At 32.6% G+C, this 14558-nt stretch overlaps 1 protein-coding gene across 2 annotated transcripts in view; it reads left to right on the forward strand.

Annotated features, from left to right (window-relative positions):
• Positions 1 to 14558, forward strand: part of LOC113403857 (UNC93-like protein) — an 89821-nt gene that overhangs the window by 70484 nt on the left and 4779 nt on the right. For both annotated transcript variants that reach the window (XM_064220256.1, XM_064220257.1), the window contains 4 exons: positions 8159 to 8847; positions 9227 to 9449; positions 10086 to 10248; positions 10564 to 10831. In XM_064220256.1, coding sequence (XP_064076326.1) covers positions 8178 to 8847; positions 9227 to 9449; positions 10086 to 10248; positions 10564 to 10831 — 1324 coding nt within the window. In that variant the 5' untranslated portion in view covers positions 8159 to 8177. The remainder of the gene's footprint in view (positions 1 to 8158; positions 8848 to 9226; positions 9450 to 10085; positions 10249 to 10563; positions 10832 to 14558) is intronic.

The following is a 14558-nucleotide window of genomic DNA, read 5'->3' on the forward strand; positions in this document are numbered from 1 at the left end:
AAAATTGAATGCTACTCATTCAAACAGTGCTGTTACAAAACTCCTTTCCATAAAATAATGGGATTATATTATTATCAATGACAGATTTTAAATAACTTTTCTTCTGAGCATTCAACTAAATTCTGGACCTTATACAGCTTTTGAAGGTCAAAATTAAGCCTGCTTCTGGAACGCCCGTAGGCGTGATGATCATTCTCAACAAAGCAGCTAATAATCGTTTTGAGCATAAGAGTTTTTGATATAGACGTTAAGTTCGTTGTCATGTGTCTTTGTAAAAGATAAAGACACATGACTTTATTATCTTTATATCCGATAATCGACCTGTGCACATTCTTTATTTTTATTCAATTTACTACCAGTCTCTGGTCAAATCTCTCTCCTCGCTGTTTGTATAAGGTTTATGTATTGTTCAGGTATAGATCGGCGAGGTCTTCTAGAATTTTTATACTTATTTTTTGACCGAGTCGTCATTATAGTTTTAATTTTGAGGATGCCCGTTTATTAAAAACTAATGAATTATACTCTTAATATGTATGTTACTGACAGCATGCATATACTCGTACATCAAAAACATGTATTGATTTTTCTGCTGATCAAAACTGTTGTCAGAATAAACTACTATTTCTAGGTTTTGTATATCATATATAGATTCCGATTTATTTTCCAAATACAATATAATACATGAGCCTATATCATTAGCTCCTCGAAGTCCGCCAATTTCACTCCAAACAAAACATTAACAATTATCTCTTGCGCGATCACAAGCTGTGAAGTAGTACACATTCAACTTCGACTTGTAACAGAATCAGTTTTACACATAGGAAGAGGCAAAACCAAAGTTAAAGAAATCAAAGTTAATTAAATATTTCATAATTTGGGACAAGTCATAACGTCATTAAACATAATGAAACATTAATTGCAGATAATTTTATAACACAAAATGTTTTTAATAATTTGAAAAGCGTCATAAAACAAACAGTGACACTTTTGGAATCGAATTAAATATTGTTTGTATACTGACAAACAATATTTAATTAATGGTAACAGAAAACTGGCCTTAAACAAAAAATGTCGTTTTATTACATATTTCAATCCTAAGATTCCCGAAGCATGAGAGTCGAAAGCTGACAGTAAACTTAAAATGACGGTTTAACACTCAAAATAATTGTATTTTATAAACAAGGACACGTACTTATCCGTTTACTGTCGTTGTAGGAATAGACGGCGGAGAGGAGTTCGTTTAGTGTCGATCCGCAACTACTGCTTTCTTGATCAACGGCTGCGAATTAAGACACAAGAATCGAAGCAAAATGTAAATTCCGCTCTCAGCAACTAGATGGTATTAAAATATAAATTTTCTTAAATTTCGTTTAGTGACGGTATTGAAATAAGCGTGTGATATGTTATAGGAACGATTACAATTCAACGTGTTTTAATTGATTATTTAATTTGAATAATATTTACATAAATTAGATGCGTCTAATGTCAAATACGTGTTAAATAAATAAACAATAATTCACTGTATTTTGTAATCAAATTATAATATATGATGCTAATACAAATACTTTGCTTAAGATCTTATCAGAATACGGATCTTCATTATAAAATTACCATTATAAAGAGGTAAGTTTTGATATTGTTTTTATTACCAACATCTAATTCTATCGAAATAGTACACACTTATTATAGTTTCATGAGAGGCAAGGTACTGTATATACATTATTCTATAAAGAAAGAAGTAACTTTGAGGAGGACAATTATTCCTCCTAAATCTCGTAAAGAGAATTCGAAAGATAACGCAAATAAGACATAATACTTAGGCCTTACAACTGCAAGATATACGAACAGTATGACATTTGATATTCAAACAATTCCAGTATCCACAGACCTCAGGTCCACTTAACATAACCTTTCAATCGTTGGACACAGTTCACGTTTCCCGTATGCTATTTATCAAGGAAAGTCTCACTTAAGACATCCGTTCCTTGATTCCTTGAACTTCCTTAATATTGTTACTTCCTAAATAGTTTGTATAGAGATTTGGAGATTTTTTGATGGTATAATATCAATATAAGCTAAGTTAGTCATTTGGTGTGTGTGTTGTGTGACTTAATTTCAGAGTATAATTCCAAAACTCATTAGCAACTGTAACTACGAATTGTATTTACTTTAGAACTTATTGTCAACCTCGTCATTGTCTTCTGTCCTTGGTTTATTCATAAATGTGTAATACTTTGACATGCCATCATTTCCGGTCAGAGAAAATTTGTGTCATTTGATTTTAATTGATAGTGTCGAACCTGTATTACGAACGTTATTGTCAAGTTCATGGCTTTGTTGCTGGAATTAAACGAATAGGTGATTGATATATGCTTATAAAATACGCCATAATCTTCGAAATTACTGGCTTCCAACAAAGGTACCTGGTACGAGATTCGCAGATAATTTTGCAATTATTTCATTGAAGACGATCAACGTATCGTATTTGATGAAATAAAATTTTACTAGTGGTATATTTGTAATATATTAAAATATTTTTTTTATTAGATTTTCCTATGTATACCATGCAAACAAAAATTGTGGTACCACCAAAAAAGAATAATTTGTTTTGACACGTTAAGGCTACATTGAGGTTAAGGTAAATAGAGAAGGCACTGAAAAAGGGATATAACATATTTTCCCATAGATATTGGAACATTCACGGTGCTAGGAATAGTTCAATATCTATGGTGACCTGTCACCATATGATGAGCATTCTGCTCGTATGTCTTTCTAATTAATAGCAATATATTTGTGATCAATTCTACGTTCTTATCCCGGTGCCATGAGTGACCATTGATCATAATATCAACGAATGATGGTCATAATAAGGTAATAATAGCAAAATATATAAATAGGGAGAATCCTTGTCGATAACCGTTGATTCAAGTTAATATTACATAATAAAAATCCTTTGTCGCGTTTAGATCTTATCACAGCGTAATGAACGTCGGCAACAATAAATTCCGATTAAGTTATGGCAACGTAAATATCGGTCAAGATGCGCCTGCGCATATCACAACAGTGGGTGTCCTTACCGTGGAACGAGTTTGTTTCATCACTAACACACGCTCGTGAATTGTCTCGTGTCTCTTAGCCCTTGCATATATATTACGCATGATAGATTGTTTATTGGATTTAGAATTCAAAATATTTAATCAATTATTTTATTCTCAGCTTGTCTTAACTGCGTTTAAATAAAATCATAGTAGGTACTAATAATCTACTGAAGTCCTGAATAATAAATACATATTATAACGACTAAAATATATTAGTACACTTCTTTATAGTACTATTTTAATACAAATCGTCGATCCGTTAAATCTAACATACTGTGATCATCTTATTTCTTAAATGTTCTGTCAAACGTTAGACGAATATGTAATTTTATTTTTCGAATATGCTACTTCACTATACAAAGACATCGAAACTGATTTGACGATACGATGTATGTCTAAAACTTTATTTCTATACCGTTCTTTTCGAAATGATCCTGCATATTTTATATGAAAGTAATTTAGATACCGTTATAAAAGGCTGCCAACAATAATTTCGTACACCGTTAAAGTGCTTTTTTATTATTCATTGTTATCATACAAACAATCCCAAAGTTGTCAGAAATACGACTATCTGTCAAAGCGTTCATCTATACTCTATACATATAATAAAATTGGAGTGTCTGTTTGTAATATTAAAATAACCCATTTTTACTAAATGCATATGCATTTTTTACAATTTTTGTCTGTTTGACTGTTTGTTCCGGCTAATCTTTGGAACGGCTGAACCGATTTCAACGGGACTTTCACTGGCAGATAGCGGATGTAATAAGGAGTAACTTAGGCTACTTTTATTTTAGAATTATATATAGAATAAAAATAAAATCACGCTACAATATCCAAACAACTTAAATTCAAACAACGCGCACGAAGTCGCGCGCACAGCTAGTCGTGAATATTATAAAAACGCCTTCTTCGAAGATAAAACGACTTATGTAGTTTATAAATGTTTCTATATAAAAGTATATAAACATTTACATTTGACATTGTTTTACGTAAAAATATGAATAGATCGTATTGTGGTAGCTGTTCTTTGTGATTCCATCTGTCATTTTTCCGTGAATTCCCATTATTTTTGTGACCATGAATTTTTCACATTCCTAGACTACGTCTGGATTAAGTGATTCAATCGAAATGGAATAAAAAGAAAACCTTCGGGGTCACTTTTCGTTTCTTAGTGCATGCTCTAAGCACTTGGTTATATATATGTTATACTGAACACACACAATCGAAATTTTCGGATAACGAATATAAAATTCAAGAAATTGATTCCGAGTTAAAATAATTGATTTTAAAGTAAGCGATTAATTGCATATCGATCTTGAACCACGATTAGACATTACGCCAATTAGACGTAAACACTAATTGATTGAACAACTACAAGGGTAAGGCTGTATTTAAGTATTTGTATACAAGTTTAAGAGATTCTATGACGTTGATATTTTAAACTTCACTGTAATTTTCATTCAAAAGTTTATAATTCGAATAAATGCGGTTTAATCATTGATTTAACCGACATTCTTTTTAGAGTTTATGTATCGTTCAAATAGATTATTGACATATTATTAAATTAGTAGTCAACCGTAGCATCACTCGCGTTTTAGGTTGCTCGTCAGGTGATAGTTTTAAAAAGGACTATGTCCTTCTTTGGGGTTCGAGCTCGCTTCAAAATAAATTTAAAAATCAAAATGGGTTCTGTAATTTGGTCGATAAAACGTAACAGACAGAGTAACTTTCGCATTTATATTAGAATAGATTAAACAGAACATGTTAAATATTAAACAGATTACAAAAAATTATAATAATTAAAAATAAAATTGTCTTCATTTCGTTTAATTTATTGTATTCCTTTTTTAAATTCTCGAGGGTTTATTCTCTGAATCGATGAAGTAACGCAATAGCGCATATCGCGTAACACGCGTACTCATGAGATAAAATTAAACGTCTAGTGGCAAGTACAGGTTCATTTATGACACGACCAATTTGACATACATAAATGCTTAACAATACAGGCTAATTTTGTACAAAATGTTTTTACGTCACCAATTTCGTTTTGCCAATTCACCTGACCTCTAAAGCCTTATTAAGTTGGCGGGGATGACAGGAAATGATGTAGGCAATGTTGTATGTGATACCGTGGGAATGAATTTATTTGATTTAGATACGCCGGTTGACTATTAGTATTTCTCGCGACGTGCTATGTCCTAATCATTGTATCGTATTTCGATGCTATAGAATATTATTTTATTTAAGATGATTTAGGTTATTGATACGAGTACGTTTTCAGTGACGGATCGAATAAAAAAATATATGTTTTAAATTATTATTTTTAAACGATTTTCCATTTCTATGTTTCGAAAAGTTTAAAGTATATTGTGCTTTGTACAGAAAGACAGACGTAGAACGTACAAGGCACAACGATATAATTAGAATTAAGAAACGAATATTTGTGTAGCCAGTCCCGTCCCTTGTTAGCATTTTCCGCCGAACTTAGCGCCTTTATGAATAGAATACCAGAAGCAGAACCCAGAGGACAAAACACGTGGGGCTTAACAAATGATCGTTTGAATCAAGCACGTTTTTTTACTTTCAAATGCACATAAATGTCCATTAAACTGATATTGGGGCAGATATGTATCATGATTAAATCCATTCATCCAGGGCAGTCGTGTTGTTTTTTATTTTTAAGGCAGATAAAAATCATAAATTCTTTATTAAAATTCCAAGTAAGAATAAAAAAAGAATGATAACTTCAAATAAAAATACATACTAACCGTCTAATCAAATTCCACCTATTGCGATCAGTAGAATAAAACATTTTGATGAGTAATCAAAACAGAAATAATAATATGAATAGCATTATCCTTATCACAGGCGCCTGGCTACCACGTATTGTACATGCCTCGTAATCATTCCTTCTACAATTGATACATGATATTCACCTTTCTGTCTTTAAGATTAAGAGCGTATATAGCCTGAATGATACGACGATTACAACTATGAGGTCAGCTGAAAATCACCTCAGACGTGCTTTAAAAGCCTATTGCATTGATAAAATATTAATTTCAATATAATCTGACGCCAGCTCGTTGAACGCGCTATCACTAGTCTTTGTGTTTATTTATTACTACATATATACATTAACACATAAGCGTTATATACGCTTTGAAATATTAAACGTATTAAGAGGTATCTCCGAAACTACAAAAATAATTTTAAAAAATGTCACGTTGAATGTTGAATTATTTTTGAGTGCTACAGGATATAAGTTAGAGTATACATTAGTATAATATCATTTTATTTATAAATAAATTGCACCCGTGCGAAGCAGGCGTTGATCGCTTTTGGTTTATGAAATCCACATTAAAATGATTAAACATTCGTTGAATAAATAATACTTACAAGAGTTGTCAAAATATGACACCAACAATTTACTTCAATAAAATGCAATGTCATAGAAATTTTACAATATTAACGCCATAAAACAATGGACTACGGGTAGCCTAAATATATCACTTAAATTTACGGAATATGTAAAATATGTACTTATCATTTATTATACTGCCAAACAATAATATTAGAATTAGTATTAAAAATTCTTAGTATTGTTGTTTGGAATTGAAGGGCGAGTGAGACAGTGTAATTGCATTGGCTATATAAAGAATGTTTAATATTTCTTACAGCGCCAATGTCTATGGACAGTGGTCCAATTTATCATAAAACAGAATATAGATTGTATGTGTTCACAAAAGCGATGAATTAATTGCCTCATCTCAATTCGACGATAAAACGATACCCGTCTAAATTAAAATGCTTCATTGGAACGTAGTACACCTGTCCCCAGTGTAAGTTTATAATTAGACTCGTAAACAGGTACTCGACAACGACAAATGAAAACATTACCGATTTATCGTTAATACATACATACACATAGAGTTACACAATAGAACATTCGATGATCGTATTTGTTTTGGTCGTACCCGTCCGGAATATTATAGATACAAGGTTTCATCACCGAAAGGCTGATCGTTGAACACGACCACAATCACAATAGCATTCGTTCTGAAAATGAAGCGAATATTACAAAATATTTTCCATGCATACATTTACAATTTTTTTTTTTTTTCCAATAAATCCATGAACCATTTACCGAACATTATGTAGGCTGTATAACGTCTACAAACATTATTGATGTAAGCTATCGTTCTTAAAAGAAAAACAACTCTATTACAATTAAGACGGTAACGACGCTTTCACACCGATGTTTTCGCTCGCGTTATTTGTACGAAATTATGCACCGATAAAGACAGGACTATACAAATTCTGTGAGAAAGAACGAGACATCATTTCGCTACCGCATGCGAATACTTCGGTGTGAAAGTCTAACTAGAATATTACATAAACTAAAAGTTGTTTTATTTTAATGGTAATAACTATTAATTAATCTAAGTGTCGATTACAACATACGAAAAACTCCTTGATATATTAAAATAAATATTAATGTAATAAATAGATACAATAAAAAAAATTACAAACGTTCTTACAAAAATCTCTACGCAATATATTTCCAAAATATTTACAATTATATTTTTAAACGGTATCTAAACATCGGTTAAAAATCAAATTGAACTATTAAAATTTAAAGCAACCTATATTAATTGAGTTAATACATTTCATGTGGTCGCGCGATGGTTATGTCATGACGAAAGAACAAGTGAAACAACAAAATATTATAATATGTACTCAGCCGATGTTGGCCATTGTGGCGCTGAATGCGAATCAAATCGGAATTGTTACAGAAACTACCTTCTTGTCGATCACAACACGCTCCATCATTGTAGTAGGTAGCTCGTGGATGCTATTCGCAAAACATGGCCTCACGTCGATTGTATTTTTTTCCTGCACGTCTCGAAAAACATTGACTGAAACCTTATATGATCGTATTTCAAATATTATTTCTTTGTAATATTAATCGTTTATTATTACTTATTATTGTTACGAGTTATATCAGAAATAGTTTCATTTGTATCGTAAAAATATCTAAGAGTTTGTTTCGATTGCAGGGCAAACGGAGAACACGGTATGACTGCGACGCACGGTGGCGGCAGTGAAGACCACCGCCCGGACAAGGATTCCGTATATACTATCAAAACTGGCTTCAAGAACGATGGCTACCAGCACGATAGAGATTCCAACGACGATATCGTCAAACCACCACCCCTGCCTACCGAAGACGACTCCTACGCCTCGGGCAAGGTCAAACTTTCGAGGAATGAGAAGTGGAGGATATTGAAGAATGTAGCGGCCGTGAGCTGCGCTTTCATGGTACAGTTCACCGCTTTCCAGGGAACTGCGAATCTCCAGTCCTCTATCAACGCCGCTGATGGGCTGGGAACAGTCTCGCTGAGTTCCATTTACGCGGCACTCGTTGTGTCCTGCATATTTGTGCCCACGTTCCTAATTAAGAGGCTAACTGTGAAATGGACCTTATGTCTCTCAATGCTCTGCTATGCGCCGTACATTGGCGCTCAATTCTTTCCCGCCTTTTACACGCTCGTTCCGGCTGGAGTGATTGTTGGCCTGGGAGCAGCTCCTATGTGGACCTCGAAGGCTACATATCTGACTCAAGCTGGAAGTGTGTACGCAAAGCTAACAGATCAAGCCGTTGATGGTATAATCGTAAGATTCTTCGGGTTCTTCTTCCTAGCTTGGCAGACAGCTGAATTATGGGGAAATCTTATCTCAAGCTTAGGTAAGTAAACTGATATTGATCGTTCAAGCTACACGCCATGAAAAATTTCGATTAAGGCTAAATTAAACTCGTTTCTGATGTTACAATGGATTTCGGCAAGCATCCGGGTTCAATGCCCTGACGATACAAATGAGTTTTTTTTTTACAATTGAAGATTCTCATTAATTTAATTTTGATGATACAAGTATCCCATTTACTTATGTTTAGCGCGTTCTTGTAAATAATGCATCCTCATAAATGAAATCTATAGCACGGTTAATTGTTCCTATAAATACACATTTATGCCTATAAGCACTTATATTTGTAATGGCTACATTTTGTAAGACTCAATTCAGGAGTTATGACATCTAATTAATATATATTTTTTATCCTTGGATAGTATTCTCATCGGGAGTACACAGCGGAAATACATCCAAAGAGAACACCAGCAGCCAACTTCTATCATGTGGAGCCAACTTCTGCATGATCGGTGGAGGACATCACGACAACCAGAACCTACACCGACCACCAGACAGCGAGATATACGAGATCAGTGCCATATACCTCGCGTGTGTGGTGGTAGCCGTTTTGATGGTGGCTTTCCTTGTCGATCCTCTTTCAAGGTATGTTCAACTTATGGATTTCAACGAGTTAAATTATAAAGTCTTTACAATGTATAAGGCGTGTATAACCCAACAAATTTTAGAATACACTTAATATAAACTTCTTGGTTCAGCATGAGTATACTTTATTAGGTAATATCCGTACAATAATCCATTTCATATACGTACACTAGATCTTGTTCTCAATTTTGCAATGTGTCATATTACATTTACACATAATTATAGAATAACTTAAATATTTCTTTGACAATTAAATTGAATGGTCTTTTTTACGTGTTTATATTTGTTTTTCGTTATTAGTCATTCATCCTGCCACGTATAAAGCTTTAAAATACTAAAGGAAGACAAACGGTAATTATCTTCTTAAAATTCATTAAACGCCTGTTACAATAGCCTCTTCAAATCATTGTTCTTTTTTGTATATTTCAATTGAGTTACCTTCGGAAAATAGAATCTTATTATACGATTTCGGAGAACTCTAGAACATTACAAGAAGATTCGTTGATTCGTTGACATTGAAAAGGTTATACGTGATAATTTAGATGTATGTTAAATGGACATTTTCTAGGGGATTTTATTGAAGTCGCAACATATACTTAAAGTGAGTGAAATATTAATATTATAGCATGTTTTAAGATACGGAGAGAAGCAAAGAACATCAGATGCATCCAAGTTGACGGGCATTCAGCTGCTGTCGGCCACAGCTTACCAGTTGAAAAAACCTAATCAACAATTGCTCATCCCCATCACACTGTGGATTGGGATGGAGCAAGCGTTCATCGGCGCTGATTACACTCAAGTGAGCACCATCAGATTTACACCAAAATAAATTATATATAAAATATTATACAGTTTTTGCTTGTCTGGGCGGGGTCAATTATACACCCAAACGACAATACCTCATAATACTGTGTTCCGGTCTGAGGGTTGAGTGGTGACACCTTAGATCTCACACTGAAGGTACACTGGCCGTGTATTAGTAGCATTTTTTATAATACTTGCATTTGAAACGTAAAGACCGCATTCCTAAATCAAAATAAAGAAAAAAAGAATTAATATACTTTTAATTATTTTTAAATATTACATATGACTGACAATAAAAAATCTCTTTTAGGCCTACGTCTCATGTGCTCTCGGTATCCGGTCCATCGGCTATGTTATGATATGCTTTGGAGTCGTGAACGCGCTATGCTCACTGCTCTTTGGTTCAGCTATGAAGTATATCGGACGATTTCCAATATTGGTGATGGGAGCCGCTCTTCACTTGGGTCTCATCGTCTGGCTGCTTATCTGGACACCGAACCCTGATTCACCGACAGTATTCTTCGTTATATCCGGCTTGTGGGGTGTTGGAGATGCTGTTTGGCAAACTCAAGTCAACGGTAAGATTTCATATATATAAATATCCTATAATTTATATGTCTCTGGATAAGGATCCAGAACTCAAATAAGACCAATGTTGTTTTTTTTTGTGATTGACTTGGGGTTTTAGTCGTGATATAGTGAGCAGGTAGATTGTTAGTCACCATTGCCATACACGTTGGCGCTTCAAGTAATATTAACCATTCCTTACGACACCATTACGCCAACCTTAGCTCATGTGCCTGTAGTTAAACTGGCTCATTTAAAGAGTAACTTACACATTTTTAATACTAAGCATATAGATTTTAGTAATAAATTTTTACATACAAGTGAAATCACATGTAAATTGATATAATATACAGGGTTATTGGTAATTCGACGTATGCCCGTTATGAGGTGATAGGGGTGACTATTCGCGATAATTTTAACCCCCATATGCATGATGCCAATGTGAACCATTTTTGAGTTATCACGTTTTTTAGATTTTTTCAAAATAAGTCAAAATTGCAACTTTAAAAGTTATTAAAAAAGTATCAATTAAAATGTATTTTTTTCTTCTGATTTATAAAAACGATTAAACACTGGATATATTTTAATATTTAAACAATAATTATCGGTCCAAATTTAAAAATGCGAGACAGAAAACGATATTATTTCAATATGTTATTTTCTTTTTCCCTCAAATATGCCTGTAAAACAAAAAAAATCACCATGAAACTTGTTCTGCAGATTATTTTAAAAACATAATCGTTTACTTAGCTTACCGAAAATGTATAAAAATTAGGAATTTATTTCAAAGCAACCGAAATAAAATGATCAGAAAGGACGCTGGTGGAAATTCGTATTCGATCATGACCGAATTCGTACTAAAGGTCGCTCTTTAAAATTCCCACAAAATTGATTTAAAATAATAACCAATGTAAAAAAACTTACTTATTTACTTAACTTACTTACTTAATACAAATTTAATTAACATTAACAATTCAGTAGCTAAGTTACAATTAAGATATTTTATCTTGTTCTTGCTCGAAATGACTTTTGCGAACGCAAAGTCGCATTCTTTTTCTAAATAAACTACCGAACTAGTCAAATTATTCCGCATTGTATTTGAAGCGTTCATAATTCTTATTTTGATTTCTTCCGCGGATGATGAGGCGGATATTTGAGGGAAAAAAAAATATTGAAATAATATCGTTTTCCGTCTCGCATTTTTAAATTTGGACTGAAAATTATTGTTAAAATATTGAAAAATATCCAGTGTTTAATCGTTTTTATAAATCAGAAGAAAAAAATAGATTTTAATTGATACTTTTTTTTTAATACATTTTTGAAATTGCAATTTAGACTTATTTGGAAAAAATCTAAAAAACGTGATAACTCAAAAATGGTTCACATTTGCATCATGCATATGGGAGTTCAAATTATCGCAAATAGTCACCCCTATCACCTCCTACGGGAATACGTCGAATTACCAATAACCCTGTACATAGCTAGGACCATTATGTATTCATTCTAAGTAACTTATATCAGTCTGTTTGGGTGTTGTTTATGTTTAAAAACCCATATCTTTCTTCAAACGATTGACAAAAACAAATATATGGAATACTCTTTATATTATGTAAAGGGTTGTGCGTGTAATTCAAAAAAGAATATCAATACAGTACATCGATATGGTATTACACTGTATGGCTCGGTAGTCAACTTGATTAATATAAAATACAAATCGATTATACTTAAACACATTATGCGGTCAAACGATATTATTATATTAATCTTATTTACAGTTTGTAATTGAAGATACAGGAAGTATTAAGAAGGCCGATGTGCGTAATTCTACATATATATATTTATATATAACTTATTATATGTTAATGAATGACAGATTAATTATTCAAGCAAACATTACATGGCAACTTATCTAACTAATACAAAAAAGTACACTTCTGATTCGATTTGTTGATTATTATTATATACATTTTATTGTTACCAAAATAAAGCATCAAAGTAGCAATAGTTCAGTGGTTTTAAATGATATAAGCATCAGCTTAAATATATTGAATCAAGTACCTCATAACCGATATTAAAATTATATTTGAGATATATTATGAGTTAGCTTAGAACATTCTATCAGGAAATTCTTTTGAGCAACCGGATCAAATAATGTTACCAATAAGCCATGCCTCGGAGTGCACTTAAAGCCTTTTTCTCCGGTTATTTCGGATAATCCGAGTTAGGTTAAGTCGTGCACCTGTGTTTACACAAACGCCTTCGCCGTAATTCTCGCTGCGCAATTGGCTAGGCCTCGTTAATGGCCGCCCTAATTTGGTCAGGAACATTAATGCATTAACACTTAGATTTTTTTATTACAATACAGATTCTTGTTGCAAAAACCTACCTACATGATACATAATCATTACATTACTCCGTACAACTCCATGCCTCATTAAGCAACGACATAAACACGAGACCGAAAGGATCCGATGCCTTCAGTAAAAAACCGAATGGTAAAAAAGTACACGTTTTTGTTATTAGGGACGCGAGATTTGCGATTATTGGTCACGGTTCGGTAGGCGCGAGCGCAGGAACGCACACTACGAACGTAAAAACCGGTATCGAAGATATTATTGTATCTGTCTGTGATGAATTTTAAAAATACGTGTAAAAATATTAATTATTTGAAACTTACTTAAATTATCTTATTGAGATATATTTTTTAAAGATTAAAGATCTAATAGAAAATAGATACTAACTGTATATATACGATCGCATATAATCGAATAAACTGTTCAAATTGCCAACATTATTTACAAATTTGTAACATCAAACCAAACTCATTTCAAAACAATTGTTCCCAAGTCATTTGTAAATATATTATTACATAAATTTAATGAAATTCGTTCACGATCAACAGATAATATAAGCCGCTTCAGCTATATAAAATCACGCTTAAGTAACCGAATGGTCATGCCCTCGGTAGAGCTGCGAAGTGCGAACATTCTAGTTGCATAGGTCTTATTATAGGACTAACTTAGCGAGTTCCGGGAATGGTCTAGCAACCTCATAACTGGGCGATGATATTTTTAGCCTCGCTGAGGAATTTTCATATAAATAGAAGTAATATCTTCAAAGCATTGGGGTTATTCTATTTATGAATATGTTTTTTGTAACTCATTAATTTTATGTGAGAATTTTGCGACTCTATAAATATGTTCATATTTCGTTTTTCAGTTAACGTTTAATACTTTACAAATGGCAATTTTAAACTTGGAACATTATTTTTTTTTCAATTCTATATGCAAGTTATTTTTACGCTAGTAAGATTATCATAGATAATTTACATTAATCGAGAACTAATATCGATTTTGGGCATCTTTCAGAGATGATATAAAATTTGTACGGACAGATTTCATTAATACAGACTGAAATCCACTAACATCGTAATAAATAGCTAGTTAGTAAGATACGAGATATTGGATTGTAATTCATTTAAAAAATGGAATATTCTGGAAATTTCTCTTAGTCCAGAAACCACTTCAAAAGATTAACAATTCAATTCGCAGAAGTATCTATTTGTTATCTCGATAATTAATAAAAAAAATGTTTTGAAGTCTCTCAAAATTTAAGAGTTAGGCTGAATTCTTAAAATACAAACATTGAAAAATAAATCTAACTTAACCTTTTTCGTCGTAACAAACGACTTATATCGTTTATGTTAAAATGTTTTATGAGAGAATAATATACGAACAA

Source organism: Vanessa tameamea, chromosome Z (genome assembly GCF_037043105.1).
Source record: "Vanessa tameamea isolate UH-Manoa-2023 chromosome Z, ilVanTame1 primary haplotype, whole genome shotgun sequence".
NCBI classification, from domain to species: domain Eukaryota; kingdom Metazoa; phylum Arthropoda; class Insecta; order Lepidoptera; family Nymphalidae; genus Vanessa; species Vanessa tameamea.